This window comes from Suricata suricatta, chromosome 17 (assembly GCF_006229205.1).
Source record: "Suricata suricatta isolate VVHF042 chromosome 17, meerkat_22Aug2017_6uvM2_HiC, whole genome shotgun sequence".
Classification (NCBI taxonomy): Eukaryota; Metazoa; Chordata; class Mammalia; order Carnivora; family Herpestidae; genus Suricata; species Suricata suricatta.
The window spans coordinates 38,544,257-38,557,100 of record NC_043716.1 but is presented as its reverse complement, the minus strand read 5'-3'; the positions used below and the strand labels follow the sequence as shown (position 1 = coordinate 38,557,100).

Below are 12,844 nucleotides of genomic sequence, written 5' to 3'. Positions count from 1 at the left end.
GGCTGTCGAGCCGCCCCGGGCTCCCCCTGGGCCCAGCGCGGTGCGGGGGTCAGCGCTTCTCTCGGGTCTCGGGACAGGTGAGCACCCCGATGAAGGCCACGGTCCTGATGCGGCAGCCCGGGCGGGTGCAGGAGATCGTGGGCGCCCTCCGCAGGGGCGGGGGAGACCGCTTACAGGTAACCGGGCGAGGTGGGGCGGCTGGGGAGGTGACCTGCCCAGGGAGCCTGCCCGCGCTGCTGCGGACACTACCTGCCCTCTGCCCCTGGAAATAGCCAGCGGCCTGGGGGCAAGCAGGCTGCTCCGCCTGACTTGCCCTGGGTTAGATCCCACCTGCCGAAAAACCTAGGTTTTGAATTTGTCAGTCATGTCCTGCGGCGCTTCCTCTAATTAGGTCGAAAGCACCCAGCTCCAGGCCTTGGGACCTTATTTCCAAACCAGCCGGGCCAGCGGGCTCCCCAGGAAGTTGCAGATGTGGAGATGGGTCACCTTGGGAAGGACCCAGGGCATAGAGATGTCAAGGCAAGAGTCATAGTCCTGATTCTTCCTGTAGCCTCTGCAGGAGGCTGGGCCTCTCCTCCGGCTTAGCAGGCTACTAACTAGGATTAGTTCCCCCTTCCACCTCTGGCCTTGTGCCTCTCCTGCAGTGCCTTGCCCACGGCTGGGCACTGAGCTGTTTTGCTTTGCATAATCCCCCCCGCCACAGGGTAACACTGAAAGGAGCCTGTGTAGATGGCAACTCTCTTTTGCATTTTAGGTTATTTCTGATTTTGACATGACCTTGAGCAGGTTTGCATATAACGGAAAGCGATGCCCTTCTTCTTACAGTAAGTCACATCCTAGCTTGCTTTGTGGGCTTGACAAGATGGTGGCTTCTAAGTGGCAAATAAAAGGAGTTCTCTGTTTCTGCAGACATTCTGGATAACAGCAAGATCATAAGTGAGGAGTGCCGGAATGAGGTAGGTCACTTCCCTTCTTTGTTCAGAGATAGCCATCAGGTACTACTAAAGATGGTTCTCAGGACCAAAGATTCCAGGATAGAGACCTTCGAAGATTAATTTTAAAAAATTGCTATTCTTATGCTTAGGTGGACCCCAGCTCGTACACTGGGGCAGTGTTTCCTTTATGTCCAAGACATGTGATGACTGGTGATTTGAATATGGGTGTTATGCCTCCTGCCAGCTGTGGAGTTTCCCAGGGACTTCAACATTTTCTATTTCATTCTCCCTCAACTCTGAGGGGTGGATAGAACTATGATTACCTCCATTTAACAGATGAGAAAACAGAGGCTTGGAAAGGATAAGCACCTCCTCCAAGGGTCGTCTGTCAAGACACGGAGAGCTTGGTTTTCCCGTAGATCCCACTCTGTCCCAAATGCGTTTCACTGCATTGTGCTATTTCTTTGACGATATAAAGAGTAGAACCGGTTGGCTGCGCGTTTCTCTGTGGTTTGCTAGCTCTTGCTGCCGAATAACTCTATCATTTAGCTTCACTTCATTAGGAAATTCACTAAGTTACATACCAAGCGGTCTGTCAGTCTGTCGGTCTGTCATTGATCAGCTCTTCCAATACTCTGTCATGATTACTTGCTAATAAGATGAGCAACAAATTATAGATAACTTTTCTTTTTTTTTTTAATTTTTTTAAATTTATTTTTGAGAGACAGAGAGAGAGAGACAGTGCGAGCAAGGGAGGGTCAGAGAGAGAGAGAGATACAGAATCCGAAGACAGGCTCCAGGCTCTGAGCTGTCAGCACTGAGCCTGACACGGGCCTCAAACCCATGAACCATGAGATCATGACCTGAGCTGAAGCCAGACGCTTAGCTGACTGAGCCACCTAGGCACCCCAATAACTTACTTTTCTAAAACCTGTCTCTCTGGAGATTCACTCTTAGGTTAACATAAGTTCTCATGTGCCAGCACCGATTACCTTTGGCAAGTCACTTTTTGTGCTTCCTACCTGTCTAATCTTGTCAGATTCTAGAAAGCTGTGTCCACAAATAAGACAGCAGGTTTAGGTACCCTCTCTAGGATAATGAGGCCAGGGAAGATTAAGATTCTGGGTATCGAGGAGCTCCTGAGAAAAGTCAAAAAGCAAAGCTTACGGATGAAATCTTTTTTCTTTTTTAAAAATGTTACTCTTTCGTTGAATTCTCTTATGCTTTTAGAAAAATGTTGTCACAGCCCCCAAAAACACACATTGAGGGGCACCTGGGTGGCTCAGTCAGTTGAGGGGCTTACTTCGGCTCAGGTCATGATCTCACTGTTTGTGGGTTCGAGCCCCGCGTCAGGCTCTGTGCAGACTGCTAGCTCAGAGCCTGGAGCCTGCTTCCGGTTCTGTGTCTCCTTCTCTCTCTGCCCCTCCCCTGTTCATGCTCTGTCTCTCTCTGTCTTTCAAAAATAAATAAATGTAAAAAAAAAAAAAAAGCAAAAAACACACACATTGAGAGCCTCAGTACATTTTGGGAGCTTTCTCCCTTTGTGATCTTCGTATTTAACTCTTTTGGAACTCTGGGCAGGGAGTCCACATTTGATCTCTTAGTATTCTCAGATTGTGCATATATTAAAATGAAAATTCTTTACCCCATCAGTTCCCATTTTTATTGGGCGCTGTGGCTGATCGGACACTGTGTCACACGTGGCCCCCAAAGTGGCCTCCCTAGCCAGTCAAAGTTCCTGGCCTGTGGAAGGAGATCTTAGTAAGAGGAGGCACCTGTAAGCACTTGTGAGATGGTTCACCTGATGTTGGGGTTGTGATGATTATCCGCCGATACGCTCGGTCCCAAACCTGACTTCCATGGTTTTTCTACTTCCACTTCTATGATTTTTGCCATATCTTGGCGATTTTGACTACATACTTTACTTTATTTATTTTTTTTTTGACTGTAACACAATTTTTTTTAACATATGCAATTATTTCCCATCATTTACAATACAGTAGTTACAATGACACTCCAAACAGAAAATCAAAGTAAAAAATCAAAACACCAACTTCTATTTCGTGTAATTAGACTTATACAGAAATTAGAAGGTTAAGTACCAACTAGTTAATCACCTAATTTCACAGCTATCTGAAGTGGCAATCGTTATATAGCAGCTTATCTATGATACATTTTACAACACCAAAGATTTAATCATTTCCTACATAAAAGGTAGCTACTTTTTTGCATGGACCTCAAGTATATTGTAGTATAGAGGTGGAATTTAAGGAAAGGTATTAAGCAGGCTGTGTTGTAGCTTATGGGCAAGTACATACTTTACTTTAAATTGGCCTATTATTAATAATCTGAGGGGCACCTGGGTGGCTCAGTTGGTTAGGTGTCCGACTTCGGTTCAGGTCATGATCTCACAGCTTGTGAGTTCGAGTCCCCGCGTCGGGCTCTGTGCTGATGGCTCAGAGCCTGGAGTCTGCTTCGGATTCTGTGCCTCCCTCTCTCTCTGCCTCTGTGCTCTGTCTGATCTCTCAAAGATAAACATTAAAAAATTTTTAAAAATAAAAATCTGAATGTAGTTCACTCAGAGAAAAAACAATCTTTGTGAAAACATGAGTTTGACATGCTAGGGTTTCTCCCCCCCCTTAATATCCATTAGCATGAATCTAAAACTACTAAAATGAGAAGTCTTTAACCATGTATCCCCTAAAGTTACCTCGCCTACCCCCTGAAAAAGTGTATCCCGTTTGGGGAAATATAGCATCGATCCCTTCTTACTGGTTAAACCCTGCTGACTGAGCTGGTGATAACAACAAAATCCTAGTAACTTCTCACCTGATAGCAAAATGTCTTGGTTGATTCTTTGACCTCACGCTCTAAGGATCAGTGTAAAGAGATGACCAACTGTGCAGGTCGGTCACTCCCTTACACAGAGTTGCATCTTCTAGGTAATTATTTTCTCATGCTAAGCTGCGGGACTTTGCTGGGGAAAACTTGATGCAACCTAACGGCTTTTGTCTTCATTTGGGTGTTCCAGCTCAAAGCGCTCCTTCACCACTATTACCCAATTGAGATTGACCCACACCGAACCATCAAAGAGAAGTTACCTCATATGGTAGAATGGTAAGTGACGGTGGTGTTGAACCGCTCCTGGCCCTCACGGCGGACTGGTCCACCTATTAGAACAAACTGTCCAGCCACGGGGGGCAACCTGTGGCTGCTGCTAGAGTGGGGTCCCACTGAGAGTCCTTGGAATGAGGTCGAAGCCCCTTGGTTTGGGGGAACAAGTACTTTGGGAGATAACTCTCCTTTAGGAACCCGTATTGCTGGGCGGAGCCCAGGTTTCCCAGCACGTGGGGGTCACCGAGGGAGGGATTCAGAAGAGCTCTGACTTCAGCAGTTAGCTCACCCAACCCTTGTTCCTGTGGCTGTGGTGTGGCTTTCTTACCCTCTTCCTTTTAAGGACAGCCAGAGTCTTCAGGAAGTGGCGTGGGGGAAAAGGATGAGGCTTCCATTAATCCTTCCAAAAGGGGACTTGGTCCTGAAAAGACAAAGGACACTTTACTTACTTAGTGATTTGAACTTGGTCTTTTGTGGGGTGTCTATTTCCAGGTGGACCAAAGCGCACGATCTCCTGTGCCAGCAGAAGATTCAGAAGTTTCAGATCGCCCAGGTGGTTAGAGACTCCAATGCAATGCTTAGGTGAACTTCTTGCCTTGGAAACCCCATTTGAACTGGTTTGCTCGCACACACAAAAAAGAGTCTGGGAAAGAGTGGAGGGACATTAGTTGCTGGGGGAGTCAGAAGAGACAGAGCCCCATGAGTGGCTGATGCAAAGCAAGACCTTGCTTTTTCCCCTCTGGATACAGCTAAAGGATTTCCCACCCTTGGGTGCGTCCTTGGAAGCTGTCTACTGCTAGTGGATGTCTTATGAATATGACAAGGCTTGAGCTCCTAGAACAAACAATGTCTAGCTCATTTCCTCCAGTGATAAAAAGACTGTGGAGTCCCCATGATGACTGGTATTCTTAATCTAGACATGGGAGTTGGCTGGCCTGGGATGCTTGATCGTTAGCGGCCTTCCCAGTGCAGCCCTCTCTGCTGGCATGCTCACTGGAGGAGGAATGCGGGCACGTACAGGGAAGAGTCCACAGGGGTGCCTGCTCTCAAGGATTGGGTGTTCTAACTGGGGAGAGCCATGAAAAGCCAAGGAAGCAGAGACACGTGCGGACCCAGTGCGTGCCTGGCTGGGGGTGGGGGTGGGGAGTTTCCTCAGTGAAGCTGCCCCAGCGAGCTGCCTGATTGCATTTTGCTGGAGCAAAAGAATGCAGAAACCAGCCAACCAAAAGCTCGTTGATATGAAGTTCAAGGCTATCAGCGGTGATGTGGAATGAGAATAGGAGGGGGTGGCGTTGGTTGAGAAGGGACAGAAGGGAACTTTGATCAGGTTAGTAATTATGTGAGTGTATACATATGTAAATATTAGTTGAGTCGAACCCTTAAGATTAGTGCATATTAACCATTTATTATATGTATTTTATACTTCAATTTAAATTTTTGTTTGTTTTGTTTTATTTATTTTTGAGAGAGAGAGACAGTGTGAGCAGGGGAGGGTAAGAGAGAGAGAGACACACAGAATCTGACGACAGGCTCCAGGCTCTGAGCTAGCTGTCAGCACAGAGCCCGATGCGGGGCTTGAACTCACGAACCACGGGATCATGACCTGAGCCGAAGTCGGGCACTTAACCGACTGAGCCACCCAGGCGCCCCTTAAGATGTTTTTAAAAAGAAAAAATTGTAAACTGTTATCACTCCAGTAGACAAGAAAGACCGGAAGAAGAGGCAGAATCCATTCATCTCTTTTCAGGGAGGGATACAAGACGTTCTTCAATACCCTCTACCAGAACAATGTTCCCCTGTTCATCTTTTCTGCGGGCATTGGTGACATCCTAGAGGAGATTATCCGACAGATGAAGGTGTTCCACCCCAACATCCACATTGTGTCTAACTACATGGACTTTGACGAAGATGTGAGCCCGATCTTGTTTGGGCTGGGGATGGGAGAGGGATGGGGTGGCACCAGCCCTGGGGGGGCTGCACGCTGGGGAGGGCAGGCAGGAAGGCATGCTGGCTGCTTGCTCTCAGGCAGTTCTTTCTTTATGCCAGCTCGAGGCAGTTATTTCTTCATTTGTTGTTGTGTTTGTTTATTTAGTTTTTAAAGAGAGAGTGCATGCGCGTGCATGCACAGGTTGGGGAGGGGCAGAGAGGAGGGTGGTCTGAAGCAGGCTTCAGGGTCTGAGCTATCAGCACATTGCCCGACACGGGACCCAAACCCACGAACCGAAACGTGAGATCGTGACCTGAGCCACCCAGGCGCTCCTAGAGACAGTTACTTCTGAAGGACCTACCCTTTGGTATTTGGCTGACAGCTGACAGCCAGCCCCATGTCCCTGTCCCAGGTCCTGTGCCATCCTAGGTACCCAAGGGCTTAGACCTGGACTTGTTCTCCTAGAGCCAGAGGTTGGCTGCTCCGACTCACCCTTGCTCTGACTTCTTCCCCTGAAAATCAATGGCTGGCATTTTTGTCCCTTTAACCTGTAGCGAGGACGTGGCCCACACCTGAGGGGTAGCACTTATGTAGCCTGTGACAGTGCCTATTTCATGGGCTTCATTCTTCCACCAAAGTAGGCGATCAGTAATATTTGACGGTCCTTGTTTGTTTAAATCAGGGGTGACAAACCTTTTTGGTAAGAGGCCAGGCAGTAAATATCTTAGGCTTTGTGGGGTGGACTTTATGATCTGTCACAACTACTCAACTCTGCTATGAAAGAACAAGGAGCCACAGACAAGACGTAAAATAAATGAGCCTGGCTGTATTCCAATTAAATGTAATTTAGAAAAATAGGCCCAATCTGGCCTATAGAACCCAGTTTGCTGCCCCCTAGTTGAAACTACAGTGAGGTATTGGCATTTCTGCAGCTTCCAGGATTCCCTTTCCTCTGTGACACAGGGACAGTGGAACACTGGCGCTCGCTGGGTCCCTGTAGCCCTTCTATCTGTCTCTTGATTGTTTAGGGTTTCCTGCGGGGATTCAAAGGCCAGCTCATACACACCTACAACAAGAACAGCTCCGTTTGTGAGAACTCCGGGTACTTCCAGCAGCTGCAGGGCAAAACCAACATCCTCCTACTGGGGGACTCCATGGGGGACCTCACAATGGCTGATGGGGTTCCTGGTGTGGAGAACATTCTCAAGATTGGCTTTCTAAATGACAAGGTGGGTATGGGACCAGACCTTTTCTTTGTGGCTTTCTTCTTTTCCTTTTTAAATTTTTTTTAAGTTTATTTATTTTGAGAGAGAGAGAGAGAGAGAACACGCGTGCATATGAGCCCCTGAGCGTTAGCAGGGGAGGGGCAGGGAAAGCATCCCAAGGAGGCTCCGCACTATCGGCGCAGAGCCCGAAGCAGGTGGATCTCAACCCAACCATGAGATCATGACCTGAGCGGAAATCAAGAATCAGACACTTAACTGACTGAGCCACCCAGGCGCCCCCTCCTGGCTTGCTTCTTTTTCAATCCCTGTTAACAAATGCCTAGCGAACCCCTTCTGTGTGCTAGTCACTCTCAAGTACTAGAGATACTAAGGGAAGCGACCAGCCATATTGGCAGGAAAACAAAAGAGATACCATACCCCGTGATGACAGCTGTGTCCGGCACATGGCATGACAGTGGGACTCAGAGACAGGGTCACTGGAGCCTGCACTTACTATTTAATGCCCCCATGTACCAGGCAGTTTAGCCCATTTAATCCCTACAGCAACCTTTTGAGGTAGAGACTAATATCCCTTGTTTTACAGATGGGGAAACTGAGGCAAGGAGATTAATCTGCCCAAGGTGACATAGTTTAGGATCCAGTAGAGCTGATTACAGTCCTCCTAGATTATATCTGTGAGGTATGAGTGTGATGGGAGATGTCAGGATTCAGGAGGTGGGTTTACAGTTTAGAGAACAAAAACACAGGGACCGACCAACCAGAGGCTGATGGGGTGAAAACTTAGGGACAGAAGTGGGCACGGTATGGTGTCAGGCTAGAAGCACATCAATCCTCCCCTCAGCCAGCAGAGGCTGCAGACCCCCAGAGTACTTGAGCCTTGTGAAAATGCAGTCTGGATGGGTTAGAAGTAATGTTCTGGTGTTTACATTTTCATCCTTGAACTGTCCTTTGGACATGGGCCCAGGGGTTCATTGTGGCACCCATACCCACGGCCATCCAAGGAGCAGGTCTCTGTAATGGGAGCTGCAGCTCGAAGGCCCTCCTTCCCCTGTCCCAGGGTGCCGGGGATGCAGAGGCAGAAGTCAGGGCTTTTGGGGACTCTGGATCTTCCCTTCCCCGGGGCAGGTGGCAGAGCGGCGGGAGCGCTACATGGACTCCTATGACATTGTGCTGGAGAAGGACGAGACGCTGGACGTAGTCAACAGGCTGCTGCAGCACATCCTGCACGGCAGTGACTGGATGGAGATGCAGGGCTCCTGAGTGCAGGCGTGGGGGACTGTGGGGAGGCAGCCTCCCCCAGAGGCGGCCCTGCCCAGGACCCTGCTTCTCCCAGTTCAGCAGAGAACAGTCCAGGTGGTGCAGCTGCTGAGCCCGCACGCCCCTCCCCCACCCACCCAGTGCCAACGAGGCTCCAGAACCTGGGCCCGGTGGGGGAGGGGCCACCAGGTGAACATGGGACCTGCAGGGTGTTAGCACCCTAACTAGGGACCATCGAGTCCAGGGGTTCTTTTTCCCCCAGGTTTTTAAACATGGAGAGCTGTTCTTCAAATCTCATGTGTGAAACAGATCCAAATAAAAACAGGAAAAAAACCCAACAACAGCTGTTTTGATTCAGGGGGTGCGAGGCAGAGCCTGTGCCTCTAGGTTTGGGAGGAGCAGGAATCTCCAGGAAGCCACTAGAGCTCTACGGTATAATTTCAAAACCACCAACTTCACAGGCACCTGGCTGGCTCAGGCAGTGGAGCATGTGCCTCTTGATCTTGGGGTTATGAGTTCAAACCCCACGTTGGGTATCAAGATTACTTGAAAAATAAAATCTTTAAAACAACAACAACACTGAATTCACCCCCAAGGCCCTATGAGCACAGCCAAAAAGTGCCTGGGGATCAGGGTGGGAGGCGGGGTTGGTAGGGTGTGTTTCTGACCTGGAATGGTTTGACTCTATGCCAAGGTATCCATTGAACTTGAAATTCCATTGGGATCGGTGGGGTCTGGCCCATCCTGTCTGCAGAGTTCCCTCTTTATGGATTCCCAAAGGGATCTGGAGCCATTAAGATGGGTGACTTAATTAAGGGGAGTCAAGACTGGGACAAGGCGCTCCCATCTCCCTTCTCTGTTGACTTGGATGGTCAAGAACTAACTGAATTCTCTCTAGGGCACCTTCTGAAGAAAAAATGTAAAGCAGCCGGTTTCACCCGGCCTTTTTTAGCCTGTCCTCCAAGATTCATCACCTCCTGCTCCTGCTGAAGCTGCCTGGCTAGGGCACACTTGCGTTTACCCGCACGGCCAAATGGAAAGGTAGTGCCTGATGTAGGCGCGTGCCATTTAATCCTTCACAAGGTCCCTGAAAGCAGGTGTACTTCTCATTTCCAGGTGGCTCCAAAAAGACCAGAAACCTGCCCAAACTCCACAGCTAGGAGGTAGAGCCAGGATTTGAGTGTTTCTGACCAAAGCCATACCGTTTCTTCTGCATCATGCCTTCATGTGGGCTTCAGTTCAGGGCTGGCCTGTTAAGGCTTCTGGGAAGGGGGCGGTTACCATGTGAGGCCTGGTCTGTAGCCACTGTCAGACCCTGAGGTGCCTTCTGGATGCTTTGGGTCCGGAGTGGTTGTTACTGACTGTGGGGAGAAGTCGTGTGTCTCAGGTTGCTGTGTAAGAAATGGGGGCTTGTGAGGACAGGTCGGTTCAGGGGGTTCAGCACCTCCCCTGCTATCGCGCCCTCCCTTGGTTCTTTGTTGCGCTGGCTGGAGTCCAGCCCAGCTGGGGAAGATGGCCTGCCTGCTGGCCTCCTCAAGCGCCTCCCTCAAGACACTGGAGCCTGGAACTCTGTCACCTTTCCTTCAGACAGGAGGGTGGATCCGGCAGCTGGTAAAGGCTGGCCTCCAGGAGCAAGGAGAGGCGGGGACAGCCTAGTACTGGAACCAGTTTACATGGAGGAGAGGATTCTGACCCGGACAGTTTGATCTAACCCCTGAGTTCGATTATGTCATGTTTGAGGTCAGGGACCGCCTCTTTCCTATCAGCTGGGATGCTTAGGTCTCTCCACACTTTCCCGGCATGCCCCTTTGTAGACGCCCACTCTGCACCCTCCAGCAGGCTGGGGCTCCCTTTCCTTGGGGAGGGCCCTGGTTAGGCCTCCAGAGGCAGGAGGCTGAGACCCAGGGACACAGTGTCTTGAGCTGATGAGGTGTGGAGACTGCCTGCTTTGTTCCTCTTTCTTCCCCAATCTTTGGGTCTAAGGGCCTCCCCACCAAAGGCACAATGAAGGCACAGCCTGAGGCGTTTGGTTTAGTCTTTTATTTGGCACAAAGGAGAAAGGGATCTGACACCAATTTAGCCTTTAGAGTGTGCAGAGCTCTGCCCACTCCAAACGTGCCCCTCTGCCGAGTTTAACCCCGCCCCGAAATGAGGATTTCCCAAGGATTTCATAGCCCTGGGACCCATCCCAGTAGTTACCCTTCGTATCCTCCTGGTTCTCTGTCCCTTAGAGAAGGCAGCCTTCTTCGGGGATGAAAGGCAATGCCAAGCCCAGCCCTGCCTGCGGCGCCCCAGGGCCTCCGGCCACTACTGGATGTAGTGAGGGGGGACCAGATAGGTGTGGGGGAACAGGAGACAGGGGTGGGACAGGTCGGGGGGGCTACCCTCCTTCGAAGCCAGCCAGAACTGAGAGAGGAAGGCTGAGGGCCTGGTAGGCCTGGTTCATGGTCCCGGGAGCTGCTTCGACACAGGAACAGGGCCTGGAGGGGGTGCCTGGGGATGGCGAGGAAAAGTACGGATAAAAGGGAAGTTTGGGGAAATGAAGAAGTGACAAGCTTGGCCGGCCCTGTTCACTGTCTGGGGTCGCGGAGGGGAGGTGTGGGCGAGGGGCCGGCAGTGGCCCCATTTAACCCCTAGACTCCACCAATCACCCCGGACTGGCTTTGTGACTCTGAAACTTGTAAGGGAAGAGAAGAAACTGAATAGAGGTCTGTGCTGTGGATTGTACTCTTGGGCTGGTGGCAAGACCAGGTCGTCTCTGACCACTTTTCAGATGCTTCTAGACCACATGACAGCACAGGGGAGGGGGACTCTGGGAAGGTCAGCCCCACCGCCCCCGGTCCCCCCACCCGCTGGAGAAGTGGGCCTCTTTGCCTCTGGGCCCAGGCCCCTGCCCTTCAGAGCTCCTCATGGACCCGCTCCTGGTCTTCGTCCGACTTCAGTTTGAGCTCCTCGACGGTGATCTTGCCATCCCGGTTGCGGTCCTGGTTCTGGAACATGTCTGCGATGGTTTTCTCTGGGTCCTGCCCAGGCATGAGGCGTCCTTTGCCCTCACTGACTTGGGCCTTGATGAAGGTGGAGAACTAGGAGCCAAGAGAGCCAAGGGGAGAGGGGATTGAGGGTCTTGCTGGAGTGATGGTGTGTGGCCTTGGGAAGGGCCCTGGAGCATAGGGAGGCACAGAGAGAAGAGCTGGGGTCCTAGGTGGGGCCCAGGCAGTGGGTGTGGAGGACAAGCAGCATGGGGGGGGGGGGGGGGTTACATGAAGAAGAGGCAGGGACAGGGGCCTAAGGCACAGCGAGTGGCCCAGGACAGGGGCAGAAACAGGCACAGACAGGACATCAGATGCATATTCTTTGCTTGATGCCACCACGCGGGGTTCTGTGGGGTGACCGCAGGGAAATGGTTATTAGGAGTGAGCTCCTCACCCACCTCCTCCAGGGGGACCTCGCCATCCTTGTTGAGGTCAAGGCCTTCAAACAGGTTGACGGGCGGATCCTGGTGCCACACAAACAGGTAGCCTGTGGGCAGCCCCTCCTCCCGAGACATCAGCTCCACCTCAAACAGCAGCACGGCGCTGCCAGGGACACCCCGGGCTGGAGGGACGGAGGACGGAAGGAAAGCGTCCCAATCAGGCCAGGGTCTGAGCCCAGTGTGCTCCCTAGCCCACACGCCTCAGTTTCCCCTACTGGGGACATGAGCTGTTTCAGAACCATTGGGAAGGCTTCCCTCACTCCTCCCTCCAGCTTCCCAGGCCCAAGGCGGGCAGGGGGCAAAGGACCAGTGTGCCCCTCACCTCCGCTCTCTCCATGTGCCAGGTGCGGGGGCACCACGAGCTGCCGCCGCTCTCCCACACACATGCCCTGCAGGCCCGTGTCCAGGCCTTCGATCACCTTATTGGCCCCCAGAGTAGCCTCCTGGGGGTCCCCATAGTCGTGGCTGGGGGGAGAGCAGAGTCCCAGTTCAGCACTCATCCTCGTGCCAAGCCAGTTCACACCCCAGGGTGCCCCGGCCCGCCCAGTTTCCCAGTCACTTCTGGTGCCCGCCCCATGCAGCAGAGTGCAGGGCCCACAGTTCAGGGACGGGATGCCCTCCTCGTCTTGCCACGGCCCCTGAAGTGTGGCCTGGAGGGCCCCCCTCTCCCTGCTCCGGTGTCCCCTCCACAAACAGAGCCAGCGGCCCCCTAGACTGCCAGCTTCACCCTCCCTGTCCCGCCAGTAAAGAGTCTCAGCCCCTCGCGCCCCACCCACGCTCACTGGGTGGGAACTTATGGAGGAAGCACGAGTGGAGGTGCTCGCAGGAGGACTCCCCACGCCTGGGCCCACCCACCTGCCCAGCCCTGGCCCTGCCCCGGACCCACGAGGAGAAGAGCTTGGTGCCATCCAGC

General features: G+C 51.9%; 2 protein-coding genes across 2 annotated transcripts in view; one reads left to right on the top strand and one right to left on the bottom strand.

Annotated features, from left to right (window-relative positions):
- NT5C3B (5'-nucleotidase, cytosolic IIIB) overlaps positions 1–8,797 on the top strand; it is an 8,974-nt gene extending 177 nt beyond the window's left edge. Inside the window, exons 2-9 of the mRNA XM_029928321.1 lie at positions 78–176; positions 755–824; positions 910–956; positions 3,967–4,052; positions 4,542–4,631; positions 5,797–5,959; positions 7,005–7,205; positions 8,328–8,797. Coding sequence (XP_029784181.1) covers positions 78–176; positions 755–824; positions 910–956; positions 3,967–4,052; positions 4,542–4,631; positions 5,797–5,959; positions 7,005–7,205; positions 8,328–8,462 — 891 coding nt within the window. The 3' untranslated portion in view covers positions 8,463–8,797. The remainder of the gene's footprint in view (positions 1–77; positions 177–754; positions 825–909; positions 957–3,966; positions 4,053–4,541; positions 4,632–5,796; positions 5,960–7,004; positions 7,206–8,327) is intronic.
- Positions 8,798–10,484: 1,687 nt separating this feature from the next.
- The window catches only part of FKBP10 (FKBP prolyl isomerase 10), a gene marked incomplete at its 5' end in the record, with an annotated part of 9,643 nt that continues 7,283 nt past the window's right edge, over positions 10,485–12,844 (bottom strand). Inside the window, 3 exons of the mRNA XM_029927043.1 lie at positions 10,485–11,542; positions 11,890–12,053; positions 12,254–12,396. Coding sequence (XP_029782903.1) covers positions 11,357–11,542; positions 11,890–12,053; positions 12,254–12,396 — 493 coding nt within the window. The remainder of the gene's footprint in view (positions 11,543–11,889; positions 12,054–12,253; positions 12,397–12,844) is intronic.